The sequence below is a fragment of the Phacochoerus africanus genome, chromosome 4 (assembly GCF_016906955.1).
Source record: "Phacochoerus africanus isolate WHEZ1 chromosome 4, ROS_Pafr_v1, whole genome shotgun sequence".
In the NCBI taxonomy this organism is placed as follows: domain Eukaryota; kingdom Metazoa; phylum Chordata; class Mammalia; order Artiodactyla; family Suidae; genus Phacochoerus; species Phacochoerus africanus.
Genome location: NC_062547.1, coordinates 134,570,702 through 134,583,549, shown reverse-complemented (window position 1 = coordinate 134,583,549; position 12,848 = coordinate 134,570,702). Strand labels below are relative to the sequence as shown.

General features: G+C 47.2%; 1 protein-coding gene across 1 annotated transcript in view; it reads right to left on the bottom strand.

Moving 5' to 3' along the window:
* Positions 1–11,644, bottom strand: part of SLC22A4 (solute carrier family 22 member 4) — a 43,966-nt gene extending 32,322 nt beyond the window's left edge. The window contains exon 1 of the mRNA XM_047778585.1: positions 11,039–11,644. Within this exon, the coding sequence (XP_047634541.1) occupies positions 11,039–11,431 (393 nt within the window). The 5' untranslated portion in view covers positions 11,432–11,644. The remainder of the gene's footprint in view (positions 1–11,038) is intronic.
* Positions 11,645–12,848: the final 1,204 nt, after the last annotated feature.

The following is a 12,848-nucleotide window of genomic DNA, read 5'->3' as shown; positions in this document are numbered from 1 at the left end:
TGAGTGTTGGACAGGAAATGTAAGTAGAGTGTCTGACACATTACAGCCCTCATTAAGTATAGTTCCCTTGCTACTAATCTCATGCTTTTGTCCTAAGCAAAACCATGACTTGAACAAACATTAATGAATAAGCAAAGCAGGTTATACTTAAACCTGACAAGACAGAAGAGATTCGTAGAAATGAGAACTTTCTATTCAATGACCGAAACCAGGAAAGCTTTTACCACAAGGTGTAAAATCTCTTTATAAATGGACCTCAGGAGTGCTCTTACGGCACAGGAGGTTAATGCTCTGGTGTTGTCACTGCTGTGGCTCATGTCACTGCTGTGGTGCAGGTTCAGTCACTGGCCTGGGAACTTCCACGTGCCGTGGGCACGGCCAAAAGAAAAAAAAAATGGACTTCAATCTCAGAGATGACTGTGGATGAAAAATTAGCAACAGTCCATTTAAGAATGAAAACCAGACTTCTGTGTGTCCTCTTATAGTTATTTTTCATTCCAGGGGGAGGGGGAGAGGAAGCAGTAATTAGTAATAGAACATACATCTACTCATAATTTCTTCTTTATAACTTAGCTGCAGACTTAAAGCTGGAATTTTGTAACCACTGGGGGAGTGGGAGGGAAACTGGCTGTAAGAGCTTTATTGAGATATAATTTACATATCCTAAAATTCATTTTTATAATGTCTACAGTTCAGTGGTTTTCACTATATTCACAGAATTGTGCAATCATCAGCACTATCTAATTTTAGAACAGTTTCATCACCCGGAAAGAAACCTCATACCCATTAGCAGTCACTTCCTATTCTCTTTCCCCAGCCTTTAGCAACCACTAATACACTTTCTGTCCCGATGGGTTTGCCTATCTGGACATTTAATTTAATGTAAGTGGAAGCATACAATATATAGCTTTTGTGACCGGCTTCTTTCACTTAGCATAATGTTTTCAAGGTTCATCCATGTTGTACCAAGTATCAGTACTTCATTCATTTTTATGGTTGAATAATATACCACTGTATGCATATACCACATTTTATTTAGCCATTTATCAGTTAATAGACATTTGGGTTGTTTCCACTGTTTGGCTATTATGAACAAAGCTACTATAAACGTTTGTGTACAGGACACTGCATGGACACATGCTCTCATTTCTCTTGGGTATATATGAAGAATAGAATTGGTGAGTCATATGATAAATCTATGTTTAACCTTTTGAGAAACGTTTCTCAAATGGCTGCATCATTTTACAATCCCAACAGCAATGAATGAGGGTTTCATTTTTCCATATTCTGATCAACACTTGTTATTGTATGTCTTTTAGATTTGAACCATCCCAGCGAATGTTAAGAAGTATCTCACTGTAATTTTGATTTGCATTTCCCTAATGACTAATGATACTAAACATCTTTTGTGTTGAGTCTGTAGATAAATTTGGGGAGTGTTGCCATCTTAACAATATTAAATTTTCTGCTTCACAAACAGAACATGAGATATCTTGCCATTTATTTAGGCCTTCTTTAATTTCTTTCAAAGATGCTTTACAGTTGTCAAATAATAAGTTGTATGTTTAAAAAAACTGTGAAGAATTTCCTTTAGTCTTTCTTATAAGGCAGCACTGCTAGCAAAAAATTCTGTTTGTATGTGTGTGTGTGTGTGTGTGTGTATTGGGAGGAGATCTTTATTTAATTTTTGAAAGACACTTTTGCCAGATATAAGATTTTTGATATCTTTTTTCTTTCAGCATTTTGAATATGTTATCCCACTGCCTTTTGGCCTCCATTGTTTCTTAGGAGAAGTCAAATATAAATTTTATTGGGGTTCCCTTATATGAGACAAGTAATCTTTTTCTCACTGTTATCAGAAATTTCCCTTTATCTTGTCTTTTAGCAGTTTTACTATGACGTGTCTGTGTGTGAAACTCTTTTTGTTTCTTCTACTTGGAGTTCAGTGAGCTGCTTAGCTGTGTATAAAAAGGTTTTTCATCAAATTTGGGAAGTTTTCAGTGATTATTTCTTTCACTATTTTTTCTGCTCCGTTCTGTCCTCTCCTAGTGTTCCCATTAAGCATATGTTGGTCTGGTTAATAACATTCCCCATTTCTCTAAGACCATGTTCATTTTCCTTCATTCCTTTTTTCCTTTCTGTTTTTGGGATTATATACTCTCTGTAGCTCTATCTTCAAATTTGCTGATTCTTTCTTCTCTCTGTTCAAATCTACTATTAAGGCTATGTAGTGAATTTTAAAATTTCACTTACTATATGCATCAACTCCAGACCTTCTATTTAACTTTTAAATATAACTCTTTTTTTTTTGTCTTTTTAGGGGGACACCTGTGGCATATGGAGGTTCCCAGGCTAGGGGTTGAATCGGAGCTGCAGCTGCTAGTCTATACCACAACCACAGCAACACCAGATCCTTGACCCACTGAACAAGGCCAGGGATCAAACCTGCGTCCTCATGGATACTAGTCGGGTTCATTAGCCACTGAGCCATGACAGGAACTCCTGATTTTTAATATAACTTTTATTTTTATTTCTTAATTGGTATTCTGTATTTGATGAGATATTGTCATCATACCTTCTCTTGCTTTTTAAAGCGAGACTTTCTTTAGTTCTTTGGATATATTTATAATGACTGGTTTGCAGTATTTGTTAAATCTGACAGGTAGGCACTTTCAGGTAATTTCTGTTTCCTGCTTTACCCCCCTGTGTATAAGTCATGTTTTCCTGTCTTATATAAGACATGTTTGCATGTCTTGTAATTATTTTTGTTAAAAACTGGACATTTTAGGCACTATATTGTGGAAACTCTGAGCATTGAGTACCTCCTCACCCTAGGGGCATTCGTTTTTGTTTGCTTGTTAATTTGTTTAATGACTTGGCTGAATTCTTAGTGAAGTCCATTTCCCCTGTAGTGTGAAGCCTCTGATATTGCTCCTCAGAAGGCATAGCCTTGGGCATGTGCACAGTTACCCTAGGATAATGATGGTTTTAGAGGAGTTCTTTTTGACTGTCTCTTTCTCTATTTTTTTTTTTTCTTCTCTCTCTCTCTCTCTTTTTAGGGCTGCACCCATGGCATTCGGAGATTTCCGAGCTAGGGATCGAATCAGAGCTGTAGCTGCTGGCCTACACCATAGCCAAGCAATGTGGGATCAGATCTGCGTCTGCAACCAATACCACAGCTCATGGCAATGCCAGATCCTTAACCTGCCGAGCAAGGCCAGGGATCAAATCTGTGACCTCATGGATGCTAGTCAGATTTGTTTCCACTGAGCCACAATGGAAACTCCCCTTCCCTGGTATTTTATTTTTATTTATTTATTTATTTAGTCTTTTTTGCTATTTCTTGGGCCACTCCCATGGCATATGGAGGTTCCCAGGCTAGAGGTTGAATCTGAACTGTAGCCACCGGCCTACGCCAGAGCCACAGCAACGCGGGATCCAAGCCGTGTCTGCAACCTACACCACAGCTCACGGCAACACCGGATCATTAACCCCTGAGCAAGGGCAGGGACTGAACCCGCAACCTCATGGTTCCTAGTCGGATTCGTTAACCACTGCGCCATGAAGGGAACTCTCCCTGGTATTTTAATTAAGCTGGCTGCCCTGCTGATATCACACCTAGCTGTTAGCCTCCACCAATTGCAGGCTGATTCCTTGATTGTTTTAAACAATACCTCAGAGCATAAATCACTTCATAGTCTAGTTCAATTAAATTCAATCCCCTTTGAAGAAGTAGTTTTGAGCCAGGTCTTTGAAGTTTGTTCTGACTTCAGGAGGGCTGCTGTGAGGTGTCTATTTTTCTGGTTCTCTCTGGTAAACTGGTTGCCCTATGGGTTAGCTTGTTGTTCTAAGGTAGCTTCCAGTCTGTTAATTGTTTATCACCACAATCTCCACTGTTTTAAAGAGCACTCTTAAGCTTCAACTTCTGCACATCCTGTTTCAAGTGAAGTTGTTTCTGCAGGGGACAGCTTCAGAACTCTGCTGTTATGACCTGGTTCTTCCCCTGGGGAAAAATCTCTGAGCCCTTACTCCAGAGCTGGGGGAAGGGAAAGTGGCCCTCAGAATGACACCCCTGCCTTATGAGTTGGATGCTGGCTGGAGGTGATGGTGTCCTTCTTTTCGGCTTGCTTCTCCTGGCTTGGGATCTCCATTCTACAACAAGCTGGGACAAGGGCAACCAGGGCCCCAACATTCTCAGCCTGTCGAAACTGGAGTCAAGGTGCCACTATATCAATATGGACTGAGTGGAGGATGGGATTCCTCCAGTCTCCTGGCTGCATTCACCAGAAATGAAGACTCTGCAACTCAGAGCTCAGGAGATGGAGAGGGGTTAAATCTTAAAATGCTCTCAGTATCTTTCTTTCTTTGTACTAGAGGTAAGGAAAAAGCACCCATAAGTGGAAAGGTCTCAGTGAAGAATTTTGTGGCCATCAGAGGCTGAGCCGAAGCAAAAGACCCAGTGACTTTAAGTGGAGTGGTGAGGAAGGGAAGGAATGGGCCTGAGGAAAGGAGAAGGGGCACTCAGGGACCTGGATCTCTCCCTTGTGTCCTGATATTACATCCACCACAGCTCTACTGGGCTCCACTCTGCGAGTCAGGGCAAATGGGATGAGGGCTCTGCCAGCCACATGGCACCACGGGATAACTCTGAAAGATGCCACTGTGAACCTGCCCTGCAGTCCTGAAAACAGAGCAGGAGCCACCAGCCTTGGGCTGTCTGTGCCTTCTTTTGGCCTCTAGAAACGTACTTAAAACTATACCAAGGTTTCAGATTAGAAGGCAGGCCTGCATTAGCCTTGAATATAAATCAAATTTAGCCTGTCACAAAGAAGAAATTACAGTCCTTTCAGAGGCCTGAGGCACCTGCAGCTCCTCTTACCAGCCCAGCCAGACCCTTGTTTTTGTCAACACACCATCCTACCTCTTAGACCAAGTGTGAGGGTTCTGCTGCCCACCAAGAGAGATGGACAAAGTCTATTTGTCCAGAAACTTGGCAGGAGGTGCTGGTGAAGCAGCCTTTGGACAAAGGCACATTCTGAGATCCTGGTGGCCTTTATGACAGGAACACAACTTAGAGGCAAGAGGCAAACTGTTTGGCATGAAGCAGCTGATAAACAGGGAAGCAAATTCAGGTCAGAGCTAGAGAAAGGCCCACGTCCCCTTTATTTTTCTCTTTCTAAACCACTGACTAAAAATAAAAGTCTGCTGGTGTGGGCTGAGGTGGATGTCGCCATTATATCCCCTTTGGAATCTGCCAGAGCGCAGGTCTGAGTTGTGAACCTGGTTAATATTCGGACTGTCCTGATAGCTAAGCTGCCAGTCTCACACCAGCCAGCAATATTCTAGAGCAGTCTGCAGGCCTCATGGAAAGATAAAAGTCAAGACGTGCTTCCTGCACAAATGCTTCATCTTTGGCAGAGCTCACACAGCCCCCAAAGGAGGTACATCTCTATGAGCTGCCATATGGAATCCCACGTAGTTGTCACTCAGAGGTCAGGTTCTGTCTGTCTCATCGTTCCCTCCTTCACTGCTCCTAGGGCCTCCCATAGCACCCTGTTGGCAGAGGATAAGGCCCCCATGTTCTTATTTCATACCTTCGCACTGTGGGTGGAGAATCAGTGTGTCCTGTTCTGTCCAAGTCCTGATCCCAAGTCGCAAGAAAAATAGCACAAGACTAGTGCTGCCAGAGGTCCAGGCCCTCTGTTGAATGTTTTATCATGGTTAAGGGCATAGCTACCAGTAGCTCCACCCTTGGATTCCTAGAGGGTGCAGCCAGCTGGAGGAGAAGATAGAAATTGATATGTGGGAACAGCAGCCCTGCCTCGGGTCATTGCCTGACCTGACCTCTCAGATGACCGGCCACAGAAGGCTGCTCTTTACCAAAGAAGCCTTTCTCAGGGCCTCTGGAGCATGGGGTCTGGCCCAGAGGCAACTGCCTAGTTTTCCTAGCCCATGGATACAAGGGGTCAAGTCTGTCTAATGATGTTCCAGGGGGAAAGAGGACACGTCAGAGGAAAGGCAAGCCCATGTTAGACCCTTGCCAGGAGCCAGGCTCACTCCTACTGTTTGCCCAGCAGCCCTGCTCCTCAATCCCTGGAGAGCAGGGCATTTGCTGCCCTCCCCATTCCTTCAGCCTCAGGGCAGGAGGCTCTGCGTTTCCTCATACATAAGACCTTTGCTCTCTGGGGTCTGTGGTACTGAAGAGCTATATGGAGCATCATGCCCTTGGAGAGCAGCCTCACCACTGCGGTAGGTCTCAGTGACAAGGGCTCCATCTGTCTTGGATGCTTGGGGTCCCTTCCTTCCCCAACAGAAGCTTCACTCCTGCTCCTATTGCTACACTCCTTGCAGATAACTTAGCTAAAAGGTGACTGGCATTCTTGCCCCAGAGGCAAACATAGGCTCTTCCAGTCCAAATTCCAGAGACAGGAAGAATATCAGACTGGATTTTTACATTACTTAACCTTAAAGTAAAAAATAATTTGGTTCAAGCTGGAACAAGCAGAACAATGAAATAAATAAGAATAGTATTAGGTTAGGATTCATGGAATAAAATAAATAGTACGCGTCTGTACTAATATGAAGCAATAATTGCATAAGTAAATATATGAGAATGAAGAAGAAACTCTTCTTTACAGAAGACTTCCAATTAATAAACTGGAAGGAATGCAGGAGATGGAAAACTGCCACTAGGCAAACACCCACAAAAATAGTTGTTTCAGTGGACATCTGGTAATGGATGGATAGCAATGGATAGAGTTTCAAGGAGAAACAGGATATCTATATAATCTCAAAGTATCTCCCCCAAGATATTTATTAATTATGAAGGGAAGAATAGTTAACTTTACAGTAGAGAAATTCAGCAGACACTAACTTAGCCACATGAGCAAGGTCAGCATCATTAGTAACCAACCAAATCAACATCATGTACCTCAGGGCATCATGTAGGATGCCCAGAGGACGTATCGCTTCTATGGTATTCTTACCAAAAAGCACACAGACTCAATCTTATCACGAGAGAAATCACACAAACACAAATTGAGGAACAGTCATCACAATAACTGAGAGACTCATAAAAAGTGTCAAGGTCATGAAAGCCTGGGGAACTATCACAGGTTGGAGGGGATGAAGGAGACATGACAACGAAATACAACATGGGGTTCTGGATTGGATCCTAAAACAGAAAAAGTACAGTAGTGGGAAAACTGGTGAAATTCGAACATGGTCTTTAATTTAGTTAATAACATTGTAACTAACATTTAATTTCCCACTTTTGAGAAGTGAATTATGGTTATACAAATTGTGGAGATGGGAGGAAGCTCAATAGAGGGTATATATGAATTTTTTTTTTTTTTTGGGCTTTTTGCCATTTCTTGGGCTGCTCCCGCGGCATATGGAGTTTCCCAGGCTAGGGGTCTAATCAGAGCTGTAGCCACTGGCCTATGCCAGAGCCACAGCAAAGCGGGATCCAAGCCGCGTCTGCAACCTACACCACAGCTCACGGCAACGCCAGATCCTTAACCCACTGAGCGAGGCCAGGGACTGAACCTGCAACCTCATGGTTCCTAGTCAGATTAGTTAACCACTGCGTCACGACGGGAACTCCAGAGGGTATATATGAATTCTTTGTGCTCTTTTAATAATTTTTTTCTAGGTGAAAACTATTTCAAAATAAAGCTGTTTTTTAAAAGTAATTCTTAGCTCTGCACAGGATGAATAAATTTGACTTCACAAACAGCCTTTAACAACATAGATACCTATGCACATAGGCAGATGCCTCCCCCCTGTCAAAGGTCCCAACTCAAACATGAGGTCCCAGGCTCCTGGCATGCTCTGAAAGGCATTTCCACAGCAGAACATGCCATCCTTGAGTTCCTGGCTGGTGTCTTCCCAGGTAGGCTTCTCTGTCCCAGAGGGTATGCCCATCAGGAGATCCCATACCGAGGGATAAGCAGAGACACTCTGAGGATAGTCCCACTACCTGTATGGTGCCAGAAGAATGCAGAGAACTTGCTCAGGGCCTTTGTGCTTGCTTTTTTGGGGGAGCTTAGGCCATTTCTCCCCCTGGAACAGTGGATTCAGCCCTGTGCCCTATTCTCTGAGCCTTAGAAGTCCACCCTAGGGAGAGGGGCTCTGCCACCAGCAAGTCTCATCATCCATTACACTGGCTGAAACCTACACCTTAGCTCGCGCCACGCTCATAGTGCCCAGCCAGAGGTGACAAGGTCCTGCCCTTACCACTCCTCACCCAGCCACCTGTGATGCCCATTTGCTGGTGCCTTGGGATGTAACATGGTGCGTGATCTCAGTGAATCCTCGCTACAAGTTGGATAAGCTGGATATTCTTATGATTTTCATTTTTAACAACTGTAATAAAACTCACATAACATAAAATGTACCACCTTAACAATTTTTTTTTTTTTAAGGGCCGCACTTGTGGCACATGGAGGTTCCCAGGCTAGGGGTCGAATTGGAGCTACAGCTGCCAGCCTGCACCACAGCCACAGCAATGCAGAATCCATGTCTGTGATCTACACAGCAGCTCAAGGCAACGCTGGATCCTCAACCCACAGAGCAAGCCTAGGGATAGAACCCGCAACCTCATGGTTACTAGTTGGATTTGTTTCTGCTGCACTACAATGGGAACTCCACCACTTTAACAATTTTTAAGCGTGAAGTTCAGTAGAGTTAAATATATTCACTTTATTGTGCAACTAAACTCCAGAATTCTTTTCATCTTACAAAACGGAACTGTATATTCTATTAAACTACTCCCCATCCCTTTCCCCCTAGCCCCTGGCAACTACCATTCTACTTCTGTTTCTGTGAGTTTGACTACTCTTCATATCTCATATAAATGAAATCATACCATTTTTGTCTTTTTGTGACAGGCTTATATCACTTGGCACTGTCCTCAAGTTTCGTCTGTGTTTAGCATGTGTCATAATGTCCTTCCTTTTTAAGGCTGATTACTATTTCACTGTATGTAGCTACCACATTTTATTTATCCATTCATCTGCTGCTAGACATGTGGGTTGCTTTTCCCTTTTGGCTACTGTGAATAATGCTGCCATAAAGATGGGTGTACAAATATTTCTGGACCCTGCTTTCAATTCTTTTGGGTATTTACTTGGAAGCGATAATGCTGGACCATATGGAATTTCTATTTTACAATTTTTGAGACTGCCATACTGTTTTCCATAGTAGCTATACCATTTTACATTTCCACCAACACTGCACAAGTGTTCCAACTTCTCCACATCCTTGTTTGTTATTTTTTCCGGTTTTTTTTTTTAAAGCAGCCAATCTAATGGGTGTGAGGTGGTATCTCATTGCGGTTTTGATTTACATTCCATAATGATGAGTGATGCTGAGCATCTTATTTGCTTGTATTCTCTTTGATAAACAAGGAAGCTGAGGCTTAGGGGTGGGGTCAGAACTGGCCCACCACTCTGACTCCAGAACACCTCCTTGTGCCACCACTTCTCTGAGGTGATCACCCACCCTACTCACTTTCATACTTCTCTCCTTCCTCCCAAACATCACTGCCCCTTTGCCTTTTATTTTGCTCCCAACACCCAAAAATGAAACAAGGAAGGGAAAGGCCGCTGAAAACCACAAATCCTGGTGCATATGTGTGAGTGTGTGATGATGTGCACGCCCAGAGGTGTCCACAGGCCCCTGTGAGCAGGGCATGACAGGAGAGCTATGGATCTGTAAGCTAGGAGCTGCTCACCCCTCACACCCTGAGGTGAATAAAACCAGTGAGGAAGGGGAAAGAGACTGGCCAATGCTGCTGTCAAGGAGGGCTGCAGCCAGTAGGGCCAGCTCCAATTCAGATGCTGAGGACACTTCCAGGAACTGAGGTAGGTTGAGCTGGCACATCGTTTTAGACCTCCCAGGACAAGGCTGTGGGCAGAGGGTGGGCAAGCATGATGATCAAAGCCATAGAAGCAGGCCACCTCAGGGCCCATGGTAGGCATGGTGCCAATGCTGGGGGGATCTAGAGGTGCACTGGCTCCTGAAACTTAGAAATCCTGCCACCAAACCACCTAGGATGTTAAGGGGCTAAAAGCATAAGCTGGAACTCCTGACCACCACTGGGCCCTATGCTCTTAGGGTCTCTGTGAATCACTCTTTTATTTATTTATTTATTTATTTATTTATTTATTTATTTTTGTTGTTGTTGCTATTTCTTGGGCCACTCCCGCGGCATATGGAGGTTCCCAGGCCAGGGGTTGAATTGGAGCTGCAGCCACCGGCCTACGCCAGAGCCACAGCAACGCGGGATCCGAGCCGCGTCTGCAACCTACACCACAGCTCACAGCAACGCCGGATCGTTAACCCACTGAGCAAGGGCAGGGACTGAACCCGCAACCTCATGGTTCCTAGTCGGATTCGTTAACCACTGCGCCACAATGGGAACTCCTCTGTGAATCACTCTTCATGAGTGCCCTGGGGCTAGGGTTGTGCCTCTTCTAGTTCCCTGTACTCCCCCAGTATCAAGAGGCCTTCTGCTCCTTTTCAAGAGACACTGGAGCCTCAGGATAGGACCCAAGCCTCACCATAGCTGTATGACAGAGCAGGAGGCCCCCAGATGCTTTCAGAGGTCTACAGCCAGGGAACACACCAGATCTGCCCATGCTCTGCCCAGCAGCAAGGCTCTTGTGTCTGCTCATGGGCTCAGCAGCCTCCCCCACATCCCTTCTTATGTTTGTGGCAGGAACTTGACTCAGACTGTACATCTGGGGAGCCTAGGCCTGGCAGTATCTAGGTTCTTGGGAAACAACTTGGTCTTTGGTGAAGCTGCCAAAGGAAAAGGCAGTTGACAGCTGCCTCCTTTCTCCTTCCCCTCTGTACTAGACAAACTGATCAGGAATGAGTCTGAGTCCTACTATCCGGGGTTTCACACCTGTTTTAGAAGTATAACCCAGGTGACTGTTAGCCAGGTTTAATGAGGAGTTGGAGACGCTGACCCAGGCACTGCTAAGGTGTCTGCAGGGGGTTGATGCAGATGAAGGGTCGCTCGCACACCCACCTCGGTCACGATGGTGGACAAATAGACGTCCTGGCTGAACTCCCAGCCATCCAGGCAGTCCTCCTGCTCCAGCTGCTCCAGGTCCACGTCGCGCCCCGGCTCCAGCCCGAGCGCCGACAAGTTGACAATCGTCTCGAGCCGGTAGCGACGGCAGCTGTGAGGCACCTCGCGGCCGTCCTGCAGCCGCAGCGGGAGACTGTGGTTGCGCCACGCGCTGCTCAGGTTCGCGGTGTCTGGCACTCGGCAGTGGTGCTCCGGGGTCCCCGCCAGGAACACGACTGACATACCGTTGAAGCCGTTGGGGATGATGCTGGCGCTGAGCAAGAAGAAGATGAGGCGCTGGAAGGGCCCCCACTTGCCCAGGAAGGCGGTCACCTCGTCGTAGTCCCGCATGCTCTTTCTGCCGCTGCTCTGCAGGTGGCAATAAGGGGTAATAAAGAGCGTTGCTCGGACAGTGTTGCGAGGTCGGTCGAGGGCGTTGCCCGAGGGCGTCAGAATGTTCTCGCGGGCCAGGCACGCTGAGGGAAAGTGGGGCGCGGGGCCGGGACAGATCCCGGCAAACGGGCTGCCGGCGTTAGAAGACTCCCTGGAGCTGGACGCAAAGCTGAAGCCTTGCAGAAACTCAGGACCACACCCCCACCCCGGCCGGGGCGGGGCAGGGCGGGGCGGCGGGGCGGGATGGGGTGGGGCTTTTGGTGGCCACGCCCATGCTCCAACCCCCGCCCCCGGCGACCCCGCGGTACATCCCACCGAGGGTGGGAGGTCAGCCCCGCCGCCAGCTATCGGAGAGGGGGTCCGGCTCCTGAGCCCCCTGCGCCGCTTGTGCACCCTCAACGCTGAGCGCGCCGCCTTCGGCCGCCAGGTTGGGTCTTACAGGGGAGAGCAGGCGAGGGCCAAGAGCCGAGGCCGGAGAGCAAGGTCTTTGAGAGGAAGGGCCTCTGCCTTCTCTGTCGGCTTTGCGTGAGGCCTCGGCCGGGGGTAGGAGGTCTTCAACCCGGAGTCTGAGGTCAGTGGGCCTCGGGCGGGGTGCAGACAGGCGAGTCCGTGGGATCCGGGCTCCCGGGAAAGTTCTGCGGGCGCAAGGGTGACAGGAGCACGCCCCCTCCTTTGACCCACCGCCGCGCAAGTGGCCGGCACCAGAGGACCCACGAGGAGCTGTTCCCACCCCACCCCCCCATCCTAGGTCTGGAGATTCAGTCACCTGCTGGCGGCGCCTGAAGAAGAGTCCCGAGGACAGCCAGGAGCCTCACCTTGGAAAGGGGGAACAGGCTCAGAGCCCAGAAGGGATGAACAAGGTCACACTGCGTCAGTGATAAGCTGTGACCAAGAGGAGCTGGGCGCAGGGACGACCAGGTTGCCCCAGGATCCTGTTGAGGCCTCTGGAGAAGATTCTACAGGGAGCTTGGCCCCGTGAGAGCACGGTAATGGAGGCCCATCTGTTACCACTCCTGGGCTCTGATTTTGATCCCGTAGGGCTTTTCATTGGGGCTGGCTGCTAGAGTCTTTTTGGACTGGATGGCCTCTGGTTTGCCAAAGGGAACACCCCCAGTCCAGGAACAGAGGGAGGGAGGAAGGAAAGAGGAGAAGGTTCACTTTGCTGCCCAACTCTGGCAGGGCAACCAGAACAGGGACCAGCCTGCTAGTGTCCAGGCCTAAGGCCCCTCTGCTTTTGGGTGAATTAGCCTGGGCCTGCACTGGGAATCCTGGGGTTCCTGAGGCAGAAGGAATTGATGGACTGAAGGGCCTACCTCTTTGGAGATTTTGCACAAGTGTTTGCTTCTCCCGGCCCTGGTTAAGAGGCAGGAGACTT